Source organism: Apteryx mantelli, chromosome 10 (genome assembly GCF_036417845.1).
Source record: "Apteryx mantelli isolate bAptMan1 chromosome 10, bAptMan1.hap1, whole genome shotgun sequence".
NCBI classification, from domain to species: domain Eukaryota; kingdom Metazoa; phylum Chordata; class Aves; order Apterygiformes; family Apterygidae; genus Apteryx; species Apteryx mantelli.
In genome coordinates, this window is record NC_089987.1 from 3,349,252 (window position 1) to 3,369,908 (window position 20,657).

The 20,657-nt window shown below is 63.5% G+C and overlaps 1 protein-coding gene across 1 annotated transcript; it reads left to right on the top strand.

Moving 5' to 3' along the window:
* The first annotated feature begins 1,357 nt into the window (after window positions 1-1,357).
* On the top strand, window positions 1,358-17,806 carry LOC136992883 (dual specificity protein phosphatase 22-A-like). Its single transcript, XM_067302873.1, has 7 exons — window positions 1,358-1,378; window positions 3,869-3,902; window positions 4,948-5,030; window positions 7,586-7,635; window positions 10,513-10,587; window positions 11,079-11,250; window positions 17,603-17,806. The coding sequence occupies exons 1-7, from the start codon at window positions 1,358-1,360 to the stop codon at window positions 17,804-17,806; spliced, it is 639 nt and encodes a 212-aa protein (XP_067158974.1).
* The last annotated feature ends 2,851 nt before the right edge of the window (window positions 17,807-20,657 follow it).

Consider the following 20,657-nt stretch of genomic DNA (forward strand, 5'->3'; position numbering starts at 1 on the left):
CGAAGTGCCTTAAACGTCATCCTGAGGTTGTGCCGTGGTCTCCCATGGCAGTAGTCATTCCACGCCTGTAGAAAACTGCTTGAAGTATGAGAAATGCTTTCATTTATTGGATTTGGGAAATGAAATGATGACAAGGAAATGTCTTCTGACTTGCGCTTCCAAGCCGGCTAGGTGCCCTGGAATTTGAGTTAACCTAGATTTCACCTTGCTGCTGCGACGCAGCTGCACGATGACTGCAGGGTTTTCACCACTGCGGGGGTTTGCTTTTGCAGCTAATAACGTTGATCTGGGAGGGGGGGGGCATATCCGTTCTGAAAATTGGTGTTTTGAAGCGTGTGTGGGAATGACGGTGCTGCTTTGGAGCTGGTGCTACCTCCCTTCCTGGAGGGAGGGGGAGATGGGCTCACCCCAAATGCTCCGTTAGCGGCACGTCGCTCGCGCCACACTGATTTTCAAGGTGAGCGCCTTGTTCCGAATGCCGATCTCGTTCCCGTGAGCGTCTCCTCTTGCGGAGGAATTAGCGTGGCCGGGAGAGGAATCCTGGTGCCTTCCGAGCTCGTATGAGACCAGGAAGTGAGATGCGGCCCCAAAAGGAGCAAAGAGGAAGACAGACGGGCTGCGCTGTGCTGGGTGTTTTGCGCCCCTGCTCTCCGCTCCGTGGGGGTCGATGCCCCCAGCAGATCCCCCGGGAAGTGGTGGGGGAAGGGGACCGGCTGCCGCAGCGGAGAAGCACCTGCATTCGGGAAGGTGCCCGCTCATTGCAGCGGGAATCTGCCTGCGCCAGCCCTGCTGCTCCAAAGCTTGCTGGGACCCACGGAGAAAACACCTGCGCGCTCTGCCCGGAGCGCTGCCCCCATCCCGGGGCTTTGGGCCCCCCGGAGCTGAGCCCGGCAGGGATGTGGGCTGCCTGGGGACCGCCGTGACCATCCCTGCGATGAGGCAGTTCTTCATCCCTGGCATCCCCCTCTTCCTCCCTCCCCAAAAGGCCGAGCCTCCGCGAAATCCCCAGCGAGCCAGGGAGTCCGGAAGAGAAACCCGAGCCTCGCCGCGGCCCCAGATCCTTATTTCGTCCTCTGCTGCCCTGCGGCAGCCGCGCTCCTCAGCCCTCCTTCCCGACAGTGCCGCCGCGAAGGCCGAGGGAGCAGCTTGCAGCCGGTGAGTGAGCCGAGTTTGCCGGGGCTCTGCACGCTCCCTGCCCGGTGCACGCTCCCCCTCTCCCTGGCTCCCGGCAGTGGGACGCGCCATTGCAGAGAGGCGGATCTCACGGTCCTGTCGGGGATTTCGGGGGTGTTTATTTGCAGGTAGCCTTGGATACCGCGAGGCCGCCTGAGTCCCGACTGTGGGCAGAGGGAAAACCATGGGGAGCGGAATGAGCAAGGTAGGCGAAGGACGGCAGGACGGGGCCGGCGGGCTCCTGCTCCGCGGCGTCCTTTTGCCGCTCTCCGGGGGGACGCTCGTTCCCAGGCCGCGGCAATGCCCTGGATGCAACCAGGGCACCTTCCTATTCTCTTTGCCCTTTGAAACTCCGAGCGTTTAAGAGAGGGATTTTTTCCCGTCCGTTTAAAAGCAAACAGCGATCCCTGGGTTTATACCGGGGGCGATGAGCTAAGCGCTGAGGCGCGTTTAAAAAGCGACAGCTGGCTTTAGGCGCTCGTCCCTTGGGCGGTGGAGCCCTGGCACTAGTGTCCTCGGGGCTAACGCGGGCCCCTCGGAGCCTGCTGGACTCCCATCCCAAATTACCGGGGCGCGTGCAGGGAAATCTCCTTCCCCCGTCACCTCCGCGACACCTCTGTGCCCGGGGACAATTCGGGCAAATGGGCCAAGGGGGGTTTTACTGATGGTTGTCGCTCGGCTGAACTTCAGGGCTGGCGGAGGGGATTGATTTCTGCTTGTATCCTTAAATAACTGCTCGGCACATGTGTTATCCGACTCAAAATTAGACTCTGGAGCAACAACAGAGGCACCAGATCAGGACAAGCTCTCCGGGTGGCTCCGCTGTGGTCTGACATGGGGGTTTAGACCCCTGCAGCCGCCGGCCACCCTGGGATGCAGCTCCAGCAGCCTCTGTGGTCCCAGCGCCGCTCCTGTCCCGCGCGCGGGGTGGCACCGGACCGGGACTGACACCTTCGCACTGCACCGTCCGGCTTTGCCCCTGCGGGATGCAGGGTCCAGCATCCCCGTTTTAGCCGGCCTCTCGCGCAGAGCCGGGCACAGGGCTGCACCTGGGAGCTCGGTGGTCCTGCAAGGTGCTGCAAAGAGTCCCTTGGGTTTTCGGGGTGTGATTCCTTGCTGGCGGACTGTTCTCCTTTCCCCCGCTTTGGGATACGAAGTGACCCCAAGTACTGCTCACCGAGTTCGTTATGCGCAGCGCGTGTCCTTTTAGATCGTTGCACTCGCTGCAATGGCTTTCCACAGCCCCAAATAAAATGCCTCCAAGGTTTTGCTGTGCTGGGTGCGGAGCTGTTCGCCAAATCCAGGTGTTTGCACCCCAGATGTTGTCAATTATGGAGCGTGGCTTCTCCCTCCAGCTCGTGTCTCCCGTTGAACACGCGACTTGCCCGCCGGCAGCCTTGGCGTGAGACCGCAGCCTCCCGGGAACGAGCGCGCGGCTGGTCCAGGGCAAGGATGTTTGCTGCAGTTCAGCATCCGTGCGTTCGGGCGGGCGACGCCGGGTGCGCAAAGGGAATTTGCAGAGGCGCAGAGCGAGCGGACTGCCGCCTCGAGAGCGGGTCGGCGGCGTTCAAGCGTTCGTGGCCTCGGGAGCTGGTGCGAGGACTTGGCGCTGCTCCGCGGGGACGGCGGTGCGAGCTGAGGATGCGCGTCCGGCATCCAAGTCTGAGCTGCCAAGGCCCCGTCTCTGCTAGGAAAACCTTTCTACACTCCATAAATATGCAAAATTGCCCCTCTTTCTTTTTTTGTAGCCATCAGCAGAGAGCGGGAGATAGTTTTCGCATACTTGAAGGCACTTACTGCAGCATCCTGGCCAGAGAAGCATCATAAATAGCCTGTGCTATTTATGATAAAATTTATGATGCCCGTTTATTCCCAGCTGGCGGAGGCAACCTTTGAAACTATTTGGAAGAGTCGGTTGCTATAGAAAGGCAAAGCAAAGCCGCGGGCTGGCCTCTGCTCATCCCTCGGAGTCCAAGTCCCCCGTGGCCGGGCTCCTCGTGCTCCGGGGGCTGCGTGCTGGCGGGTCCCACGTGCCCTTCGAGCCTGACCTCGCCGGCAGTCCTGTTTGGGGAATCCAGCTCTCAGTGGGACCTTTCCAACAGCAGCATGTCCAAGGGACAAAATGCAAGCTGGGAAACCCATCCCCAGTGTATGCACTGAGTTTTCCTGAGCTCTGCACTCCCAGAGGGGGGTTTGCTCTGCGTCTGGCACCTGCAGGAGTTTTGGCTGGGTTCAGCCTGGCCCTGGTAACGAAGGTGGTTCGTCAGTTAGGAGCTTAGTCCGCAATTCCCCGGGGAATTTGCTGCCAGAGGCCCCGATCTTGCGCATGCCAGGAGCACGTGTGCAGCTTGAGGCTTCTGAACAGCTTTCTGCATGCTGCGTGCCCGGCTTGGATTTAAGCACGTGCCTTCGTTTGTGGGTTTGGGAAGCAGAAAGGAGAAATCTGGCGGAAGGGGGAACGACGCTTTGCTTTCCCGCCTGGTGTCCTGGGCGTCGATAACCCCAGCGGCTGGCACAGGCTGCTCCTCTGCGCTGAAAGGTCCCTTTTTGCCCCCAGGGAGCTGTTTGGGCCTTTCTGCTCCAGAGGAAGGAGAAAACCTGGGTCGGGTCCTCAGGAGTCCTCCCGCTCCCGTCGTGCGAGGACGCGCGTTGCACCTGGCGCCACCTGAAATCTCTCTTTTTTTGTCTCTTCCAGGTGGTTAAAGGCCTCTATCTTGGGAACATCCGGGGTAAGTGTGTTTCTCGGCTTCACCTCCTTAACGTGTGCGCGTTCGCTATGTGCGATCCTCCAGTGGTGCCGGAGGGTCCCTCTTCTCCCTGGACTGGGACCTTGGTCCTTTTCAAGATCCTTCATTCCTGGAAATCAGTGGCTTGAAAACTGCAGCCGGCACTAGGGAAAAGGGTGTTTCCGGGTCCCTTTTCCAGCCCTCCCCTCACACCCTGCAGAAAATCCCATTTCTTTGGGAGGCTCCTTGTGGCTGCTCCCGCTTGGGAACCTCGGGGCCTTCTGGAGCCAACGTGGGGCTTTCCTGGTCGAGCGGCCAGGCCTCCAGCCCCTCGTGCTGAGGATGCAACTGCCTTTTTCAAGTCAGCAGGTTCGCTTCCGATTTCGGGGGCGGTTTTAGGAGCCGCCTTGCCTGTTGACGGCCCTGTGGCGGTCGTTGCCTTGAAGGAGGTGCCTTGCACTGCCCCTGGGCTGACAAACCCTCTACGAGCCCTGGGGAGAGAGAGATGCCTGGACAGGAGCTGCAAATCATCCTGCCCCAGCAGGAGAAATGCCTTTCTATTCTGATGCACAGATTTCCCTTGCTGGAGCTTGCCGCATTACCTGGTGTTTTTAGCATCTCTCTGGAAAGGCTGGGAGGACACTCCGGAAAGGGGATATATATATATATATATATATATATGTTTATATATTTACTGAATTCCTGCCGTGCTTCTGCTGCCCTTTGCACTGAGTCAGCCCTCCTGCTCCAGGACGAGGGGGCAGGAGGGACCCTCTCCCTTCCTCGGGGTGGCGGAGGGGTTTGCGGCGGGTGCAAGGGGACCCGTGCTGGCGCAGCGCGGAGGGGTGACGGCCGTGAGACGGAGATCTCCCCGTGGAGCCAGCCCCCTCCATGAAATAACCGCGGTGCACGACGAGGAAGGAGCGGCTGGATTTGTGCTGTTTGTGGGGTGGCTGGAAAAGGCGCCGGACCATCCCTGGAGCTGGTGAACGTCGCGTGGATGCTTTCGAGGCGGGGGGGGGGGCTCACGCGTCGCTCCCGCTTGCAGACGCCGAGGACCGGGAGAAGCTGCTGCGGAACGGCGTGACCCACATCCTCGCCGTGCACAACAACGCCAAGCCCGTGCTGGAGGTGAGCGGCCGCCGGGAGGCCCGGTGCTGGCGGCGCCCGGGGCCACGAGAGGGCATCGCCGCCCCGCGCAAGGCCGGTGCCGGGCGCCGGGGGGGTTTGCGCGTCCGGCCCCGTCCCCAGCGGAGGGGGGGCCGCAGCCACAGCGGGGACGGGCGCAGCCTGCGGTTGGGGCTCGGGGCTCGGTCCCCCTGCGCTGAGCCCCGGGGGTCCCGCTGCCTGCCCGGGGCGGAGCCGCTCGCAGGGAGGAAGAGGAGGCTCCGGCCGCTCGGGCTGGAGTCGGTCCTCCGGCTCGCCGGGGCATTTCTCGGAGCAAGGGGGGAAAAAAGCCCCTGTGCTGCTCTGGCCCCTCGGCTTGGGGAAGGGTCGTGCCCAAACTGACCCCAAACCGGCCCCAAACCTCCTCCGCGCTCCCCCCCGCCGCGGCGGGGGGGTTTGGGGCTGAGCCTGGGGACGCGGTGGCAGTGCCCCCCCCCCCCCCCCCGTGGGTTTTGGGATGCGGTCGGCCCCGGCGCGCTGCAAACCGCTCGGGCAGGGCGGGTGGAAGGGGGGAAACTGAGGCACGAGGGAGCCGCTGCTGCCGAAGTTACCCCGGTCTTCCGAGCGCCAGTCCCGCGTGCGCGGACGGGCTCTGGCCGTCGGGGGGCGGCACTGGACCCTGCCGCCCCCCCCCCCCCCCAAAATCTGGGCTGCGGAAGGCGAAGGGGCCGGCCGGGACCGCCGCCCCGCTCCCTCCCTCCCTCCCTCCTCAAAATAACCGCTGGAGCTTTTCCCGGCGAGGGAGCATTGAGCAACTCGGGCGGGGGGGAGGCGGCGCGCAGGAAGGAGGGTGCACAAAACCCGCGGCCGAGAAACGGCCGGCGGCTGGGAGCGGCGCGGCAGCTGGGGCCGCTGCGGCGCGGCGCTGCGCGGGGCCGGGCGCGCAGCGAAGCGCCCTGCGCGCTTACAACACCGCCAAAGGGGAACTGCAACCGGCGCGGCGGCTTGAGCAACGTGGCAATCACGGCGGCGGCCCGGGAACCGCAGCCCCGCACCGGGCCCCGAACCGCAGCCCCGCGCCGCGCACCGAGGAAGCCGCTGCGGCGGCTCCGCTCGTCCCGGTTCATCCCATCCCGCGATACCCGCACCCGGCCCGAGGCCGGTTTGCTCCCTCCAGCATCCCGGGCTGAGCCGCGGCCCCCACTCGCCGTCCCCTCCTCTCCCGAACCTGAGTCCCCCGGCCCTGCCGGAGCCCCTCAGCCTCGGTTTGCAGTCCTAGCTGATCCAGACAGCTCTGCCCGCTTTGGTCGCCTTGCGACACCCTCCTCCCGTCCCAGCCGGAGCTCCAGGGTGCCCCGGGCCGCTGGCGAGCTCGCCTTTCAGCTGGGGTGAGGGTGAAGAAGCCGCTTGGCCCGGTCCTGGTCCCCGTCTCCTGCGGCCTTGCCGAGCATCCTTGGCTGCGGATGCGCTGGGCAGGCCAGCGGCGGAGAGCACGGGATGGGTATGACAAGGGACGGAGGGGGAGACGCACGGGAAAGGCCCTGCACAGTCCCCTTGCGAGCCCAGCCCGGTCCCTCCCGCAGCCCCCCTGGCCCAAAGGGGTTTCACTCGGCAATGTGGGAAGTGGGGCTCGTTGCAGCTTTTCAACAAGCGTCGCTCCGGGCTTCCTTGGTTTTGCAAGTGCCATCTGCAGGGACCGGGCTGAGACCCATCAAACTCATTCCGCGTGTGCTCCCAGCAGCTCCCATCCACCTGCAGCAGCAGGGCAGCTCATGAGGAGAGCGAGGACTGCGCGGGGCTGCCCCTCGCAGTGCTGGAGCTCGCTCCGGGTGCTTTCTGGCGCCTCGGGAGGCGGATGGGGCTGGAACTGCCCAACAGGCTTCCCTTCGCTCCCTCCTTAAACCCTCCGCCGCTCCCCATCGCCTGGGCTGGTGCTTGTCACCAGGGGCTTTTCCGCAGAGGTACCCGGGAGGAGACGGATGAAGACGGGGCAGTCTTTGGTGCGGGGCGCTCGGCTATTTCAGCCCTGTCTGGCAGGATTTCCACCCCGTTTGGCTTGGAGGAAAAAAAAAAAAATTGGCTGCAAAGGCTCTAATTTTAGTTCGGAACAGGGAGGATCGAGGAAGCGAGGCTTTAAAGAAAGGAAAGTAATCTGACCTACGCCAACGTGCGGCAGGATGATTTATTGTGTATTAAGAGGACAGGGAGGAAATAACTCATTGGTGAGCGTGGGGGGGGTGAATCCGTGTCCGTGCACGTCTCGCTGGCAGGGCTCCCACCTCGCTGCCACCACGGGGCCCAGGAATGTGGCCCCGGGGGAGCCGCCGGCTTCTCCCACCAGCTCCTGGGCCGGAGGTGTCGGGAGCATCCTCCTGGCTCGGGAACCGTCCCGGGCGCTGCTCTGGGCCCCGGGGAAATCCTGCCTCTGCCCACGGCACAAATGCCCGGGGATCGCAGCAGGGATTTTATCCCAAGCGCGTGTTATACTAAGGCTCCTCTAGGGAGAAGGAACAGAGAGAAATGGGAGATTTCGCCTTTCTCCATGGTATCTTACTGCTGCACCTCTCTCTTTCTCGCAGGGCCTGACTTATCTCTGTATATCGGCCTCGGACTCATCCAGTCAAAACCTGTAAGTGATTTGCAATCCCTTTGCCTCCCTGGGTAGCGTTTTGCTAATTATCTGATAATAAAAGTTCAAATTCCGCTGAACCGAAGGTTCAAACTCATTCGTGCCGCAAAAGCTTTGTATCGTTGCTGAGCTTCAAAGAAGCGGTGGTTCGCTCGCAGGTGGTTAACAGCGTTCGGGGTTGGTGAAATCTCCATGTTTCTCTGTGCGTATGCAGTCAGTAAACCTAGTAAATCTAGTTTTCGACTGAATTTCAGAATTGTTTCTATCGTGGAGGGCTCAGAAAGGGGGTGTTTTTCCTTGGTTTAGAGGTTAAAAAAAAAAAAAAAGATTTGTGTAAATCTTCCCAACATTTTCCTTGCGAAGAGAAATCGAATAATTATTAAAATGAGTTCTCACGGAAAACGAGAGGCGAGCGTGCGGGGCAGCGCAGGCGATTCTGCAGAAACCAGCCTGACAGCGGCCGCGGTTTTCCCCTGCTGCCGTAGCGCTCGCTAACGTTGCCCGCGGGGGGTCATCGCACGCAACGCGGGGCCCGCGCAGGCTCCCACGCCCTTGCGGGAGGTGCAGTGAGCTGCGACGGGCTCAGCCTCTCGCCCGCGGCCACCCCGGCGAGGGGCTGCCGGGTCTCGTGGCGGCTCTCTCTCTCTCCCAGGACCTCACGTGCCGGCGTCGGTCCCGTGACCAGACCTAAACCCAGTTGCGGAGCCGCTGGTTTTCCAGCGTCCTTTGGAGAAACCGGCCGTGTCCCTGGCGTGTAATTCTGCTTGCTCACGCTCCCACTGAGCGGAAAGAGAAGCTTTACAAGAAAGCCCTGCCTCAGCAAAACCAGGGTTTTTTGGATGCTGGTTTTTTTCCCTCTCCTCTCATTTCTTTGCACTTGTGGCATGTCTGCTGAAGAAAACAAAAAGAAGAAAAAACCCCCACGCCTGGCTGCCGGAAGGAAGACTTAGGCTATTTTTTGCCTGTCAGTTTATGCCTGGGATTTCACAATCCTGGTGAACTTGGCATCCTGGAGATGCTTGTGCTTCGGGGCCTCGCGGCTCCGCGGGGCTGAGCGCGCCGGTCCTGCGGGCTGGGGCCGGTGACGCACGGGGACACCTTCCCTCGCACCGGCCCGGCCTTGGAAAACCTGGCGGAGCTGCGGAGATCCCCCCTGGGATCTGGAGGGCTCCGACCTGTGCGGACCGTGTGAGCAACCCGCGGCGGCCCCGGGGGCTGCTGCCTGCCTCTCTGCTCCGTGGGGATGAGCTAGACAAGGAGAAATCCCCCCGGATGAGCTTCGGTACGAGCCCAGGGGTCAGGAAAGGCCCCTGCTCTCCAGGCGGAGGTGGTCCCTTTGCTCCTGCGGTTGAGGATGAGCCATTTCCGTAGCCCATGAGGAGTCATGGACTGGCACCTCCTTTAATGGCCAAGAGACTAAATATTTTGTGTGTGTGGCCAAGGCTTCGGAGAATTCCCTGTTTTCCCTCTTTTTGAGCTCTGGGCGGCAGAAACCCTTGCTATTTTTGAGCATTGCCTTTGGTTGGTTTCATAAAAGATGCCCAAACTCCGCTCTTCCAAGGAAAGAAGAGCATCCCTCTCCATCAGATGGAGGTGGAAAGCTGGAGCGGGTCCTGCCTTATTCCTGCAGGGAAGCCTGGGGGGTATCGGCCGGGGGCGAGTGTCCGGCGGGGGAATAACTCTGCGGCAGCTCGGGTCTGGGCTTCTGAGAAATCAGGAAGGCGAGCGCACGCCCACCCTCATCACGCGGACGCAGAGGAAGTCCGGGAGGCGAGGGTGCCGGCGAGAGGCGCGCGCCGGGGTGGCCGGCTCCCGCTCCCGGCTCGGCCACGCTGCCGGCATGTGGTCCACGCGGCCCCGGAGCCGGCGGTGGTCTCCTTGCAGGCTCCATCCGCTTCCCAGATGGGGCTCCCGGCAGCATCCAAGGGGGACGATCCATCTGATCCGTCTCTCCTTGCTGGCCGGGTTCGTGCAAACACATGTTTAGCAGGAAAATACCCGGCTCCGCGTGGCCCCTCTCGGCGATGCCGGTCGGTTTGGGCAGGATTTAGCAGCTGCATTCCCGCATCACGTGGGAGTGACGAGCGGGAGCGGTGCCCATCCCCGCTGCTCCGCTCCCTCCTGGTTCAGGTGAAGGTGACCCCCCCCCCCACCTTGCCGGGATCCGCCGCTTCCCGGCAGTACTTTTTATTTCGGGAACGCAGCCAGGTGCCCGAGGGTGCGTCGCTGGGCTGCCGCCACCGGCTCTGCCTTCCCGGCACGGCCACGGCCCTGCCCGAAGCAGCTGCCTGCGGCCGCGCCGGGGGAATCCGGAGGGGAGAGGAATCGCCCCGCTCCTCCCCGCGCCCGCTGCAGGGGCGGCTTTTGCTGAAATGGCTCGCGAGCCGCCTCGGCTGCATCTTCCTTTCGGGGGGGAACCGGGTGCTCTCGGCATCGAGGGTGAGTTTCCCAGTCCGATCCTCGCAGCGGGTGGGAGATGCCAGGGGACACGGGCCCGGCGTGGGGCGCGGAGCGGCGCGGGGTGCCTGGACCGCTCGGCGGGCTGGGGGCGAGCTGGTCCCCTCCGCCGCTGGGACGTGCCCGTCCCGCGGGCGCTCACCCCGGAGGCTGCCTCGCCTCCGGCTCATCCCGGAGCCGGTTCTGCTGGCGGCGTCGCCCTGCTCCAGGCCCTGCGATGCCTTGGGAAGCAGGAAATCCCGGGAAAGTCCTTCACATCGTTTCCTTCCTCCTAGAAGAAGATCGGCCCCGGCGCCTTGGTTTCGGGCCGCGGAGGCTGGGAAATCCTGGGAAGGATTGCTCTTCCCGGGGGTGGCCCCTCATCCCAGGCCTCACTCGGCGCCTCGGCCCCCGCCTCACCTTGCCGCTCTCTCCCTCTAGGATGCAGCATTTCAAGGAGTGCATCGAGTTCATCCACGAGTGCCGGCTCCGCGGGGGAGGCTGCCTCGTGCACTGGTAAGCGCTCCCGTGCCCGCTGCGTCGCTCGGGTTCCTTACCGACGGCGGCAGAGGCTCGCTCGGCGGGGAGCTGGCGGGGGCAGGAAGGGTCCCGGGGGCTCGCGGGAGCGGTGCGAGGGTCCCTGCACCCTTCGTTTGGGGGACGGGAGCGGGATCCGCGAAGGAGCGTCCCAGGCATCGAACGTCGGCTGCGGAGAGGACAAGGAGGAGGCGGCGAGGAGCAGCACGAGGGCGACAGGGCTGCCGCCGCGCGGGTCCGTGGGGATGGGTGGTCCGTGCCCCGGGGAGCCCAGCATCCCAATAGACGGGGAGGCACCTGCCCCAGCCACCCGCAGCCGGAGCATCCCCGGGACGGCGGATGCCCTTGGAAAGAGGCGTCCCAGCTCGGGGAGCGGAGCTGAGCCGGGCGCTGGCGGCCGCGCTGCCCGGTGGCGCCGGCGGCGGCAGGGACGCCCGCGGGGCTGACTCGGCTCCCTCGCTCCGCGCCAGCCTGGCGGGGGTTTCCCGCAGCACCACCGTCCTGGTGGCTTACCTGATGACGGTCACCGAGCTCGGCTGGGAGCGCTGCCTGGCCGCCACCAAGGCCGCCCGCTCCTACGTCAGCCCCAACTTCGGCTTCCAGCAGCAGCTGCAGGAATATGAGGCGACCTTGCTCCAGGAGGTAGGTCCTGCGCCGCCGGTGCCTCCCGGCCCGCGCCGACGCTCCGCGGCACGCGGGCGCGTTGCAGCAGGGCCCCGGTGCCGGCGGAGGGGCCGTGGCCTCGGAAGCCGAAGCCCCCTTTACGCATGTCCGCGGAGCGCGCCGGCAGGCCCGGCTGCTTTGCATGCAGCTGGCTGCAGGGCGCGGATGTTCGCCCGCGCTGGCCTCTGCGCGCGCTATTTATTACCTGGGGGTTTTGCTGTTTGCATGCGAGCTTGCAAAAAAAAAAAAGGGGAAAAAAAAGTGCCTAGACATTGCGCGAGTGCACTCAGAAGGGCTGTTTGAAAACCCAGCGCTCTTATTTTCTCGAGAGTTCAATCAGGACGCGGTGGGAGGGACGCGCGAGTGTCAAGTCCCCCTGGGAGTCAGGGAAAGGGCAATGGACTCATTCCAGGGAATGCCCCAGCTTCCCACGCTGCAATGAGGCGCAGCTGTGAGGGTGGAATGGGAGCAGGGGGCAAGGTCCCCGCAAGCCTGGGATCGTGGATAGCGCTTGGATCGGGCAGGACTTCATTTGAAGGAAAATCCCTTGCTTTTAGAAGCGGTCGACAGAGAGAAGCAAATGTTAATTAAGAAATTCTCCTCTCCCCTCCCGAAATGCAGCAGGGCGTCAGGTTTTAGGCGAGCGGCAGTAGCGGCCGAGCGGCTACGTCCCGCGCCAGGGCAGGACGTCCTCGCAGCCGAGCCGTGCTCGAGCCGTATCCTGGAAGCCGGAGCGATAGCATCGCGGGCGCTTGGGCGAGCGCCAGCCGCTGAGATCGGATCTGCACTTTCGACCCGGAACGAGGCCTTTGGGAGCCGCGGCGGAGGGGAGGCGGCGCGGCCGAGCCTGGGCTCTGATCCGTGCCGTGCCGTGCCGTGCCGTGCCGCGGCGCGGGGGGCCGAGGGGGACGAGCCGCCCCGGGAGGGCACGGAGGCCACGGGGCTGCGGCCGGCGAGGAGGCGGCTGCTCCGAGCGGCGATCGCCGAGCGGGAGGAAATAAGGGCTGCGTCCTTCCCGCTTGGTGTATCCCGAGCATCTCCCAGCCCCTAAACCGGCCCCTCTCTGCATCCCTGGGGGCAAAGCCCAACCTCCCCCCTCCCGTCCCGGCAGCCAAAGCGTCTTCGTCTGCTGCAGCCAGGAGCGATGGTGCAACGGCCCGGTGCAAACTGCCGCGGGGGCCCGGCGCTCTCTCCGGCCACGCCGCGCCGTCCGACGGGATTTCTCGCCTCTTCCCCCGAGCGCCGCATGTCAGCGCTTCCCACGGAGGAGCGCGTGGGGCTCCCGCCCACGGCGGCCGGGGCGGAGGGAGCGGGCGGGCGCTGTCCCACGAGGGACGCGGCCCTCCTGGCTGTCACCCGCCTGCCAAAACGCCCTGTCCGAGGGATTACAAAATACCCGCCGCGCTGGAGATTCCCTGCGGGGCTTCCCCGGCGAGCAGAGCGTTCCCTGAGGCTTCCCATGCACCGCCGGCATGCTGCACGGCGGGTCATCCTCCGAGGGGAACGGGCTTTGCCATGCCCCCGCGGGCCGCTAAATTGGAGTTATTCCCCTGGCTCCCCCCCCAAATCGGGGGTGGCATCCGCAAATGCCATTTGCTCTTCCCTTTTCTTTAGGCTCCGAGTTTTCTTTGCCTTTTGGTTTCTCGAAGCCGCGCCGTGGATTTTGCAAGCGTTTCCCCGCCAACGCCGGAGGCAGGACCCCTGCGCGGGGCGGACTCCCTCGGCTGCGCTGGGGCTTAAACAGCTCGCGCGGATTCTGCAAGCGTTGCCTTTTATTTGAAGGGCATCGCGTTCCCTGCGATCATCTTATCCGGGGGAAGCTGCGAATGCCCTCGTGGGTGGACTCCCGCTCGCGCGGGCAAAGGCCGGGCGCCTGCGAGGGAGAATGGAAGCGCTCTCGCATTACTCAGCCTCAGCTGCGCTTCAAGAAGGGGAAGTGTCGGGATTCATGTGCAAAAAAATTGGCTCTGGACAAGCAGCCACTGAGGGCCGAGCCCCGACGGACCAGGTGTTGCCGTGCTCGGAGGGAGCCGGTGCGTTTTCCATCCCTGAGCTTCTCATTGCAAGAGGAAGGGACGAAGGGGCGGCTGTGGCTTGGGAGGCACCGCGCAGGCAACACGTGTTTCCTGCCGGGCGGCGGGATGTGCAGGAGCTGCAGGTGCCGGCCGGCACGGCGAGCTGCCTCGCGGCCGGGTGCCCGGGTGCGACCTGGTGCCGCCTCGAGCCTCTGCCCATCCCTGCCTGCGTGCCGGCTCCTTGCTTGCCTTAGCTTCGGAAAACCGCGGTTCGGGGTCGCTTTCCAAGCGTGCGCCGGGTAGGAAGCGGGAGCTCGGGAGGATACCGTGACCTGATCTCTGCGGTGTATCAGCTCGTGCTGATGAGGAAGGAAAGGGGAGGTCAGATTTCCTAATTTAGCCCAGCTATCGTCCCGGAAGGCCGAAATACGGAAAGGCAGTTCTTGAGAACAGATCGGGACGCCGGGCTGGGCAGGCGGCCTGGGCGACGGGCGCGAAAGGCCGATTTCTTGTTGGCCAAAACCTCCGAGTAACGGGCTGCTCCTTCTGGCCGCCCGTTTCGGGGGGTGCTGCAGGCAGGCTTGCTTCCCTGCCTCGGTTTCCCCCACTCTCCGCCTGGACGGGCGATCTCCAACGAGACCCCGGGAGGTAGAAACGGGGAAGCTCCGCTCCTGCCGTGACTGGTCCGGCCCTCGCCGGGGGGGGGGGAAGGCGGCTTTCGCACGCCGCTGCGGTTTCGAGCTGCCGAACAGGGGCTTCTGGGGGCGAACACGGATAAAGAGGGAAGGAAGGGACCGAGAGCGGCGGGACGATGCCAGGCGAGGCTGGAGAGGGAAGCGAGGCAGCGCAGAGGAGGCCGCGAGGGCGCAGCGGGGCGGACGTACCTGTCCCCCCGCCGGCGGGGCCCCGCGGCGCTGGCACGGCGCAGGTGCCACCGGCGCTCCCAGCCCGCGGAGCGATGCGCAGGGCAGCGGGTTAGCGGGCAGCGCTGCGGGAAACGCGCCGTAACCGCTGCTTTCTCCGGCTTTAAATGGAAACAGCAGCAGCAGCAGGGTGGTTCCCCCCTCCCTGCATCCTGCTGGCTCCTTCCCTCCTTGCAAGGAGGCAAGAGGCAGCCGGAGGCCGGGCGCTCCGGCCGGTGCCAACACAGGTCCCTTGCAGCTCGCTCCGCGGAGCCGGATCCTGCTCGGCTCTGGCAGTGCGGAGCAGCTGAGCAGCAACCGGTGACCTCCAGGCGCTGGTCCGGAGGAGCGAGATCCAGTCCGGCCACCAGTACATCCGACCTGGAAGTCGCCTGGGACGTCGTTCCCAGCGGTCGTTTTCCAGCGAGGAAATTAGCCTCAGCTCCCCGGGCTTGGGCCGGCGTCCAGCCCTAACGACGGCTCTTCCGGCGTCCAAGCGGAGAGTGTGCGTTGGGCGTGGTGAGTCCCGGCCCGCCAAGCGAGGGGATTTGGGAAGCCCAGACATTCCCAGCAGAAATCCCCTCTGACCCAGCTGACTTTCCCTGGCTGCAGGGAAGGGGGGACTGTCACAAGCGTTAATCTCGGACTTTCTCCCGTTATGCCTCGGCGGTCCCCAGGGTCCCGCGGGCCCGGCTCCGGTGTCGCTGCCGGTCTGTCCCCCCGCGGGATGTGGGAGCTGCCTGTCCCGCTCCTCGCAGCCCCGTTCCCCCGACCGTGGGCCCCGAACTGCGGGGGCTTTGCACCAGCCTCCTCGGGCCCCGGCTGCCTGTGGATGCCGTTGGAGCCGTGTCTATCCCGGCGCTATCCCGTACCCAGGCCTGGCGCCGTGGGGCAGATCCCCCAGTGCCGTCCGGGAGCAGCGGGTGCTGCTGGGGGTCCAACGCTTGGTCCCTCTCTGGGTCGGCGCCTTCAAGCCTTGCACCCTGCAGTTCTTGCATTCCCGATCCGTGCCCTCCATCCTCTCTTATGAGAAGGCGCTTACAGAATCACGGAATGGTTGAGGCTGGAAGGGACCTCTGGAGATCGTCTAGTCTCAAGCAGGGTCACCTAGAGCACGTTGCACAGGATTGTGTCCAGGCGCGTTTTGAATATCTCCGGAGAAGGAGACTCCACAACCTCTCTGGGCAACCTGGTCCAGTGCTCCGTCACCCTCACAGGGAAGAAGATTTTCTCATGTTCAGATGGAAGCGTCTGTGTTTCAGTTTGTGCCCGTTGCCTCGCGTCCTGTCGCTGGGCACCACTGAAAAGAGTCTGGCCCCATCCTCTCGACACCCTCCCTTCAGATGCTTGTACACGTTGATAAGATCTCCTCTCAGCCTTCTCTTCTCCAGGCTAAACAGGCCCAGCTCTCTCAGCCTTTCCTCATAAGAGAGATGCTCCAGTCCCCTAATCATCTTTGTGGCCCTTCGCTGGACTCGCTCCAGTAGTGCCACATCCCTCTTGCACTGGGGAGCCCAGAACTGGACGCAGTACTCCAGATGTGGCCTCACCAGGGCTGAGGAGAGGGGGAGAATCACCTCCCTGGACCTGCTGGCAACACTCTTCCTCATGCACCCCAGGATACCATTGGCCTTCTTGGCCACAAGGGCACATTGCTGCCTCATGCTTAACTTGGTGTCCACCAGCACTCCCAGCTCCTTCTCCGCAGAGCTGCTCTCCAGCAGGTCAACCCCCAACCTGTACTGGTGACTGGGGTTATTCCTTCCTCCCCAGGTGCAGGACCCTGCACTTGCCTTTGTTGAGCTTCAGGAGGTTCCTCTCTGCCCACCTCTCCAGCCTGTCCAGGTCTCTCTGAATGGCAGCACAGCCCTCCGGTGTATCGGCCACTCCTCCCAGTTTTGTATCATCAGCAAACTTGCTGAGTGTGCACTCTGTGCCTTCATCCAGGTCATTGATGAAGAGGTTGAACAAGACTGGACCCAGTACTGACCCCTGGGGGACACCACTAGCTACAGGCCTCCAACTAGGCTCTGTGCCCCGATCACAACCCTCTGAGCTCTGCCGTTGAGCCAGTTCTCAATCCACCTCACTGTCCACTCATCTAGCCCGTGCTCCTGAGCCTGTCTATGAGGATGTTATGGGGGACGGTGCCGAAAGCCCTGCTGAAGTCAAGCTAGACCACATCCACTGCTTCGTATTGCAGGACGTGCCTCAGCCCGCTCTTCCCGCCGGTCCCAGCCGGTCCTGGCTGCTGGAGCAGCCGGACACCAGCTCCCGTGGACGGTGGCGAAGCCCTTGCTGCTCCCCTCGAGCGCCCGCCGGCCACGCTGGCACCGCAGGGTCCCGCGGCGGCTCCCCGGGCTGACGCCGGCTGGCCCCCAGCCAGCAGGACGCGACCACGGCTGCGCGGCGGCGCTGCTCGGCCCGGGGCGCCCTTTGCCTCCGGCTGCGGGGACGGAGGGCCGGGATGCTCCCGCAGCCGCCGGATGCGAGCGGGAGGCGGTTCTGCAAACAAGGCGGCTAACGTGCAAGAACCGACTTGAGTACGAACGGGGAGCAAGCGTGGGGAAGCTTCCCTTACAGTAACTCGGTCGTAAAAGTGACAGCAGCAGCTTCTTGGCAGCAAAAAGTAAATAAAGCTGTTGTCCTGCCCCGGCCCTGCGGGAGAAGCCGGGGCTGCTGCCAAGCGTCCCGGCGGCGCCGGCACGCGGCGCCCGGGCACCGGCGGCGCTCCTCTCGCCGGGCTCGCGCTGCTCCCTCCCGTTCTGCTCTCCGCTGCGCCAAACTGCAAGGCTCGGGTGCAAAGCTTCATCGCTTGGGGTGCAAGAGCCTTCTCCGCCGGGGACGCGTCCCCTTCCCCTTCCCCTTCCGCCTCGCCGGGCTCGGCTCTTCCCAGCGGCACGTGCCTCTTGTCTCCCTCTCCGTGTCTCCGTGCTGCCGGTGCTCGCCCTGCGCCGCGCGGCAGCTCTGCTTTGGCACGGAGCCGGGATGCCGGTGCGTCATTCCTCGTTATTTCCACTGCTGCGCAGGCCTGTCGGAGCTGGCACGGTCTTGCCCTTACCTAGCGGAGGTACCTGCCCCGCACGGGACACGAGTTTGCAGAGTCTCTGCTGAGCTGGGGGTGCAGACGGTCCTTCGTCTGGGGAAACCCGTCGCGTCTCTCGGTACAGAATACGTGTGTCGCGCGGCGTGCCAGCGGCTGCAACACGGGGTCCTGGCTGTTTGCGGGGCCCCTCCGACCCCGGCTGCCCGCGTCGCCGCGCCGTGCTGCGGGGGGGACGCGACAGGCATCGCCCCGGGTTGACTTGCTGGCTCCCGTCCGGGCCGTTCGAAGCCTCGGAGCTTCCGCGTGCGAGCCGGGGACGCCGCAGCCCCCGGTGACATTCCCAACCTCCTTTGGCTTTGTCTCGGCAGTACCGTGCCTGGATCCGGCGTGACTACGGCAGGAACCCGTTTGGTGACCAGGAGGAGCTGCAGCGCTTGCTCGCCCGGCAGGAGGAGCGGCAGAGGGAGCAGCTCGGGAGCAGGGAGCCCTCCTGGATCGACGCTCCGGCTCCCGCTTACCCGCGGCCCTGCGGCGCCTGCAGTGCCGGCAGAAGCAGGTGGATGAGCAGATAAACGTCCGGCGGCTTGCAGAGAGATGTTGTTCCCGGGGCTGGGAAAACTCGCCGCGCGCTTCGCCGAGCGCCCGCGGGTGTCTGCGTCTCGGGCCGGAGCGGGCGCCTCCAGCCCCGGGAACCGCTCGGGGCTCACGGACCCTTCACTTGGCTGCTGGCTCCGTGTGCGTCTCTGGGCAAAGCAGCCGCTTGTCCCGTGCCTCAGTTTACCCATCCAGAAAAGCTCTTGTGGTGCAGGAAGGCTCCGCGGGGCTGCGTTCGTAAAGGCGTTTTGGGATCCTTGGGCGCAAGGCGCTGGAAGTAAATGTGCTGCTGCTCCGAGCGCGGGCGGCTCAGCCTGAGCCGTGCTTTCCGCGTGCCTTTTGCGGCTATCGGGCGGCACCGGAGCGTGCCAAGGCCGGGTCCTCCGCGGCGCTGCGTCCCACTCAGGGCAAGCATGCTGCGCCCGCAGGCAGCCCACCGCCGCGCTTGGACTTTCCTGGTCCAGACTGTCCTCGACAGATGTTGGTCCGGTGTTTTCTCAAAACCCCCGGTGGGGGGAAATCCAGAGGCTCTGGAGACTTGCCTGTTCCCCAGCGTCTCCATCCTTAGAGCTGGACCGGCTTCGGTTTTCCCCTGCTGCCCAGTCTGAATGTCCCTGGTTGCAAAAGCAGCTAATTGCTCGACCGGACTCAGCCAACCTGGAGGACGATTCAACAGCATCTCTCTGCAGCAACCGCCTTTCTAACCCCGCAAGGCTGTTACCGGGTCCCTCCTTTTTAGGCCAGGTACCACGTCCCGTGCACCACGTCCCGTGCACCACGTCCTGTGCACGCACTGCTCCTTCTCAGCCCGGTTTCTTCTGCGCAGAAGAGACTGTCCCCCATTAAGGCCCTTTCAAGGGTCCTTTTCACCCTAAGACGACCCAGTCCTTTATTAGCTTTATTTTCTACCCATCATCGCTCTGTCCAAGGACGCAGGCCTTCGCCGTCTTTGCGTCTGGAACATTTAAGTCTGACACACTAGCTTTGTCTTTTACTATAAATACCTTGTTTGGCTTCTCAAAAATTTCTGTTCTGCAATCTGTTCTGAGAAAAAATTGTGCTTGAAATATTTCTAGGAATTCCTTTAATTAAATTTTCTGGATATTGGAGTCTCCAAGTGTGACAATGCCGTATATGACCTGAGAAACTTGTAATAAAGGGGAGACTGATTAAAAACATAAGAATTGCTGTTCTTGATTTGCCGTGTTCCTGTTGGGAACGAAAGGACAGAGGGACATGCCTGCTCCGCTGCTGTGCCCTGTTTTCTGTCTTCTTGCTGAGAACCACCAGCAAAATTAAAAGTCCCAATGAAAAAAAAAAGAAAAGTCCCAATTAAAAGACGCAGCGTTCAGCCATATCAGAGAGGGTTCTGGGAGGAACACTGCGGGGGCTTTTTGCTGTCTCCTCAAATAGAGAAAAAAGGTCCCTTTCGTTGTCTGATTTTCCTTAGTCTACAAGGGGGCTGGAAACGCAGCTGCAGTTTGTACCGGCAGCGCTCGGCGCCCAAGGAAACGCCCTGGGCAGGTAATGCGAGAAAGTGCCATAAATGCCGTCGCTCCGACGGACTCAAGGGAAGCTGAGCAAGCCCCGTAGGCACGGTGTTTAATGACTCACTCGGTTATCATTTTAGGAAGCAGAAGAATGGAATTTGTGCACAGGAAAAAGAGAAGAAAGTCGGTTTCTGGTATTAATAGGAAGTCATCGGAGATTTGTGATAAGCAGAGATTAGGTCTGCAGTAGGTGCAATAACCTCCCCCGGCTGGGCCCGGCACGAAGCGCTGCCGCTCCGTTGCCCGCGTCCGTCCGTCTGTCCGGCAGCGCCCTTCTCACGCCGCGGGTGCGTGGCAAGCGTGGCCGCTTGCCTTTCCCAGGGGATCACCGGCCTCCGGTGGTTTCCAAGGAACTACCGCAACGAGGCAACCGCCGCCCAGGGAGAAACCACCTGGACTTTTGGGAATCCCAAGGGATACGCTCGGCGGCGGTGTCGCCCCGCGGGCTGCCCGCGCCGTCGCTCTCCGCGCTCCGGCCTCCTGGGATGAACGGTTGCTCCGGTGGCTTCCCCGGACGGTGTCCGTGGGGGCCGCGGAGGCGGTAGCACCTCTGGACACTGCAAGGTAGGGCTTGAAGCAGTTAAAACTGCGGCGATTTCCACTTCTTCTTACTTGCAAGTTGCTAAGAGCTCTCCGCTTTTCTGCTTAGCTCCCCGGTGCTCCGTGAGCTGTACTGCAAACCTGGTGCCTCTGGCACATGGGAATTGCTCTAGTTAAGTGCAAATGGGCTTACCGGGATGTTGTTCTCGCATGGGGAAATAGTTTGAAAGAAATTCTTGGCTGCGCTGCTTGCCCCCCGCGGGGCCTGTCTCAGCGCTTCGCCTTGCCAGCGGCTGTCGGGAAGCCCGCGGCCGCCCCGGGGCATCTTCCACCCCTTCCTGCGCTGCCTTTCCCACGCTGCGGGAGCGCGACCTGCGTTATTGCAACCCGAGCATCTGAAAAAGCCGCAAGTGGGTTTCGGGGAGGCTGGTATTCCTGCCTCCCGGTGATCGCCCTCCTGCCATCGGGATCCACCTTTTCTGGGGCTCCCGGTTGTGTTGGCTGTGGCATCAGCGGGGCTGGGGGGGGGGGGGGAGAGTGGGCTGCACATCTCGGGAAAGCGATGCGGGAGCACGGCAGCCCCTACGGCCCCCATGCGCTCTGCCGCAGCCCGGCAGCAAGGTGCGAGGGGTCGCGCTGCCCGCGGCCGGAGAGGGTCAAGCAGCCCTTGGCGCGTAGGGCTTCATTAACTGCGCCAACGTGGTGGGAGAGCTCAGCCCTTTCGGCATAATTCGGTCGC

Coding starts and splice junctions, on each gene's coding strand:
- LOC136992883 (XM_067302873.1), top strand. CDS start 1,358: ATGGGGAGCGGAATGAGCAAG. Junction 1,379..3,868: donor TGGGGAGCGGAATGAGCAAG/GTAGGCGAAGGA, acceptor TGTCTCTTCCAG/GTGGTTAAAGGCCTCTATCT. Junction 7,636..10,512: donor GACTCATCCAGTCAAAACCT/GTAAGTGATTTG, acceptor CTCTCCCTCTAG/GATGCAGCATTTCAAGGAGT.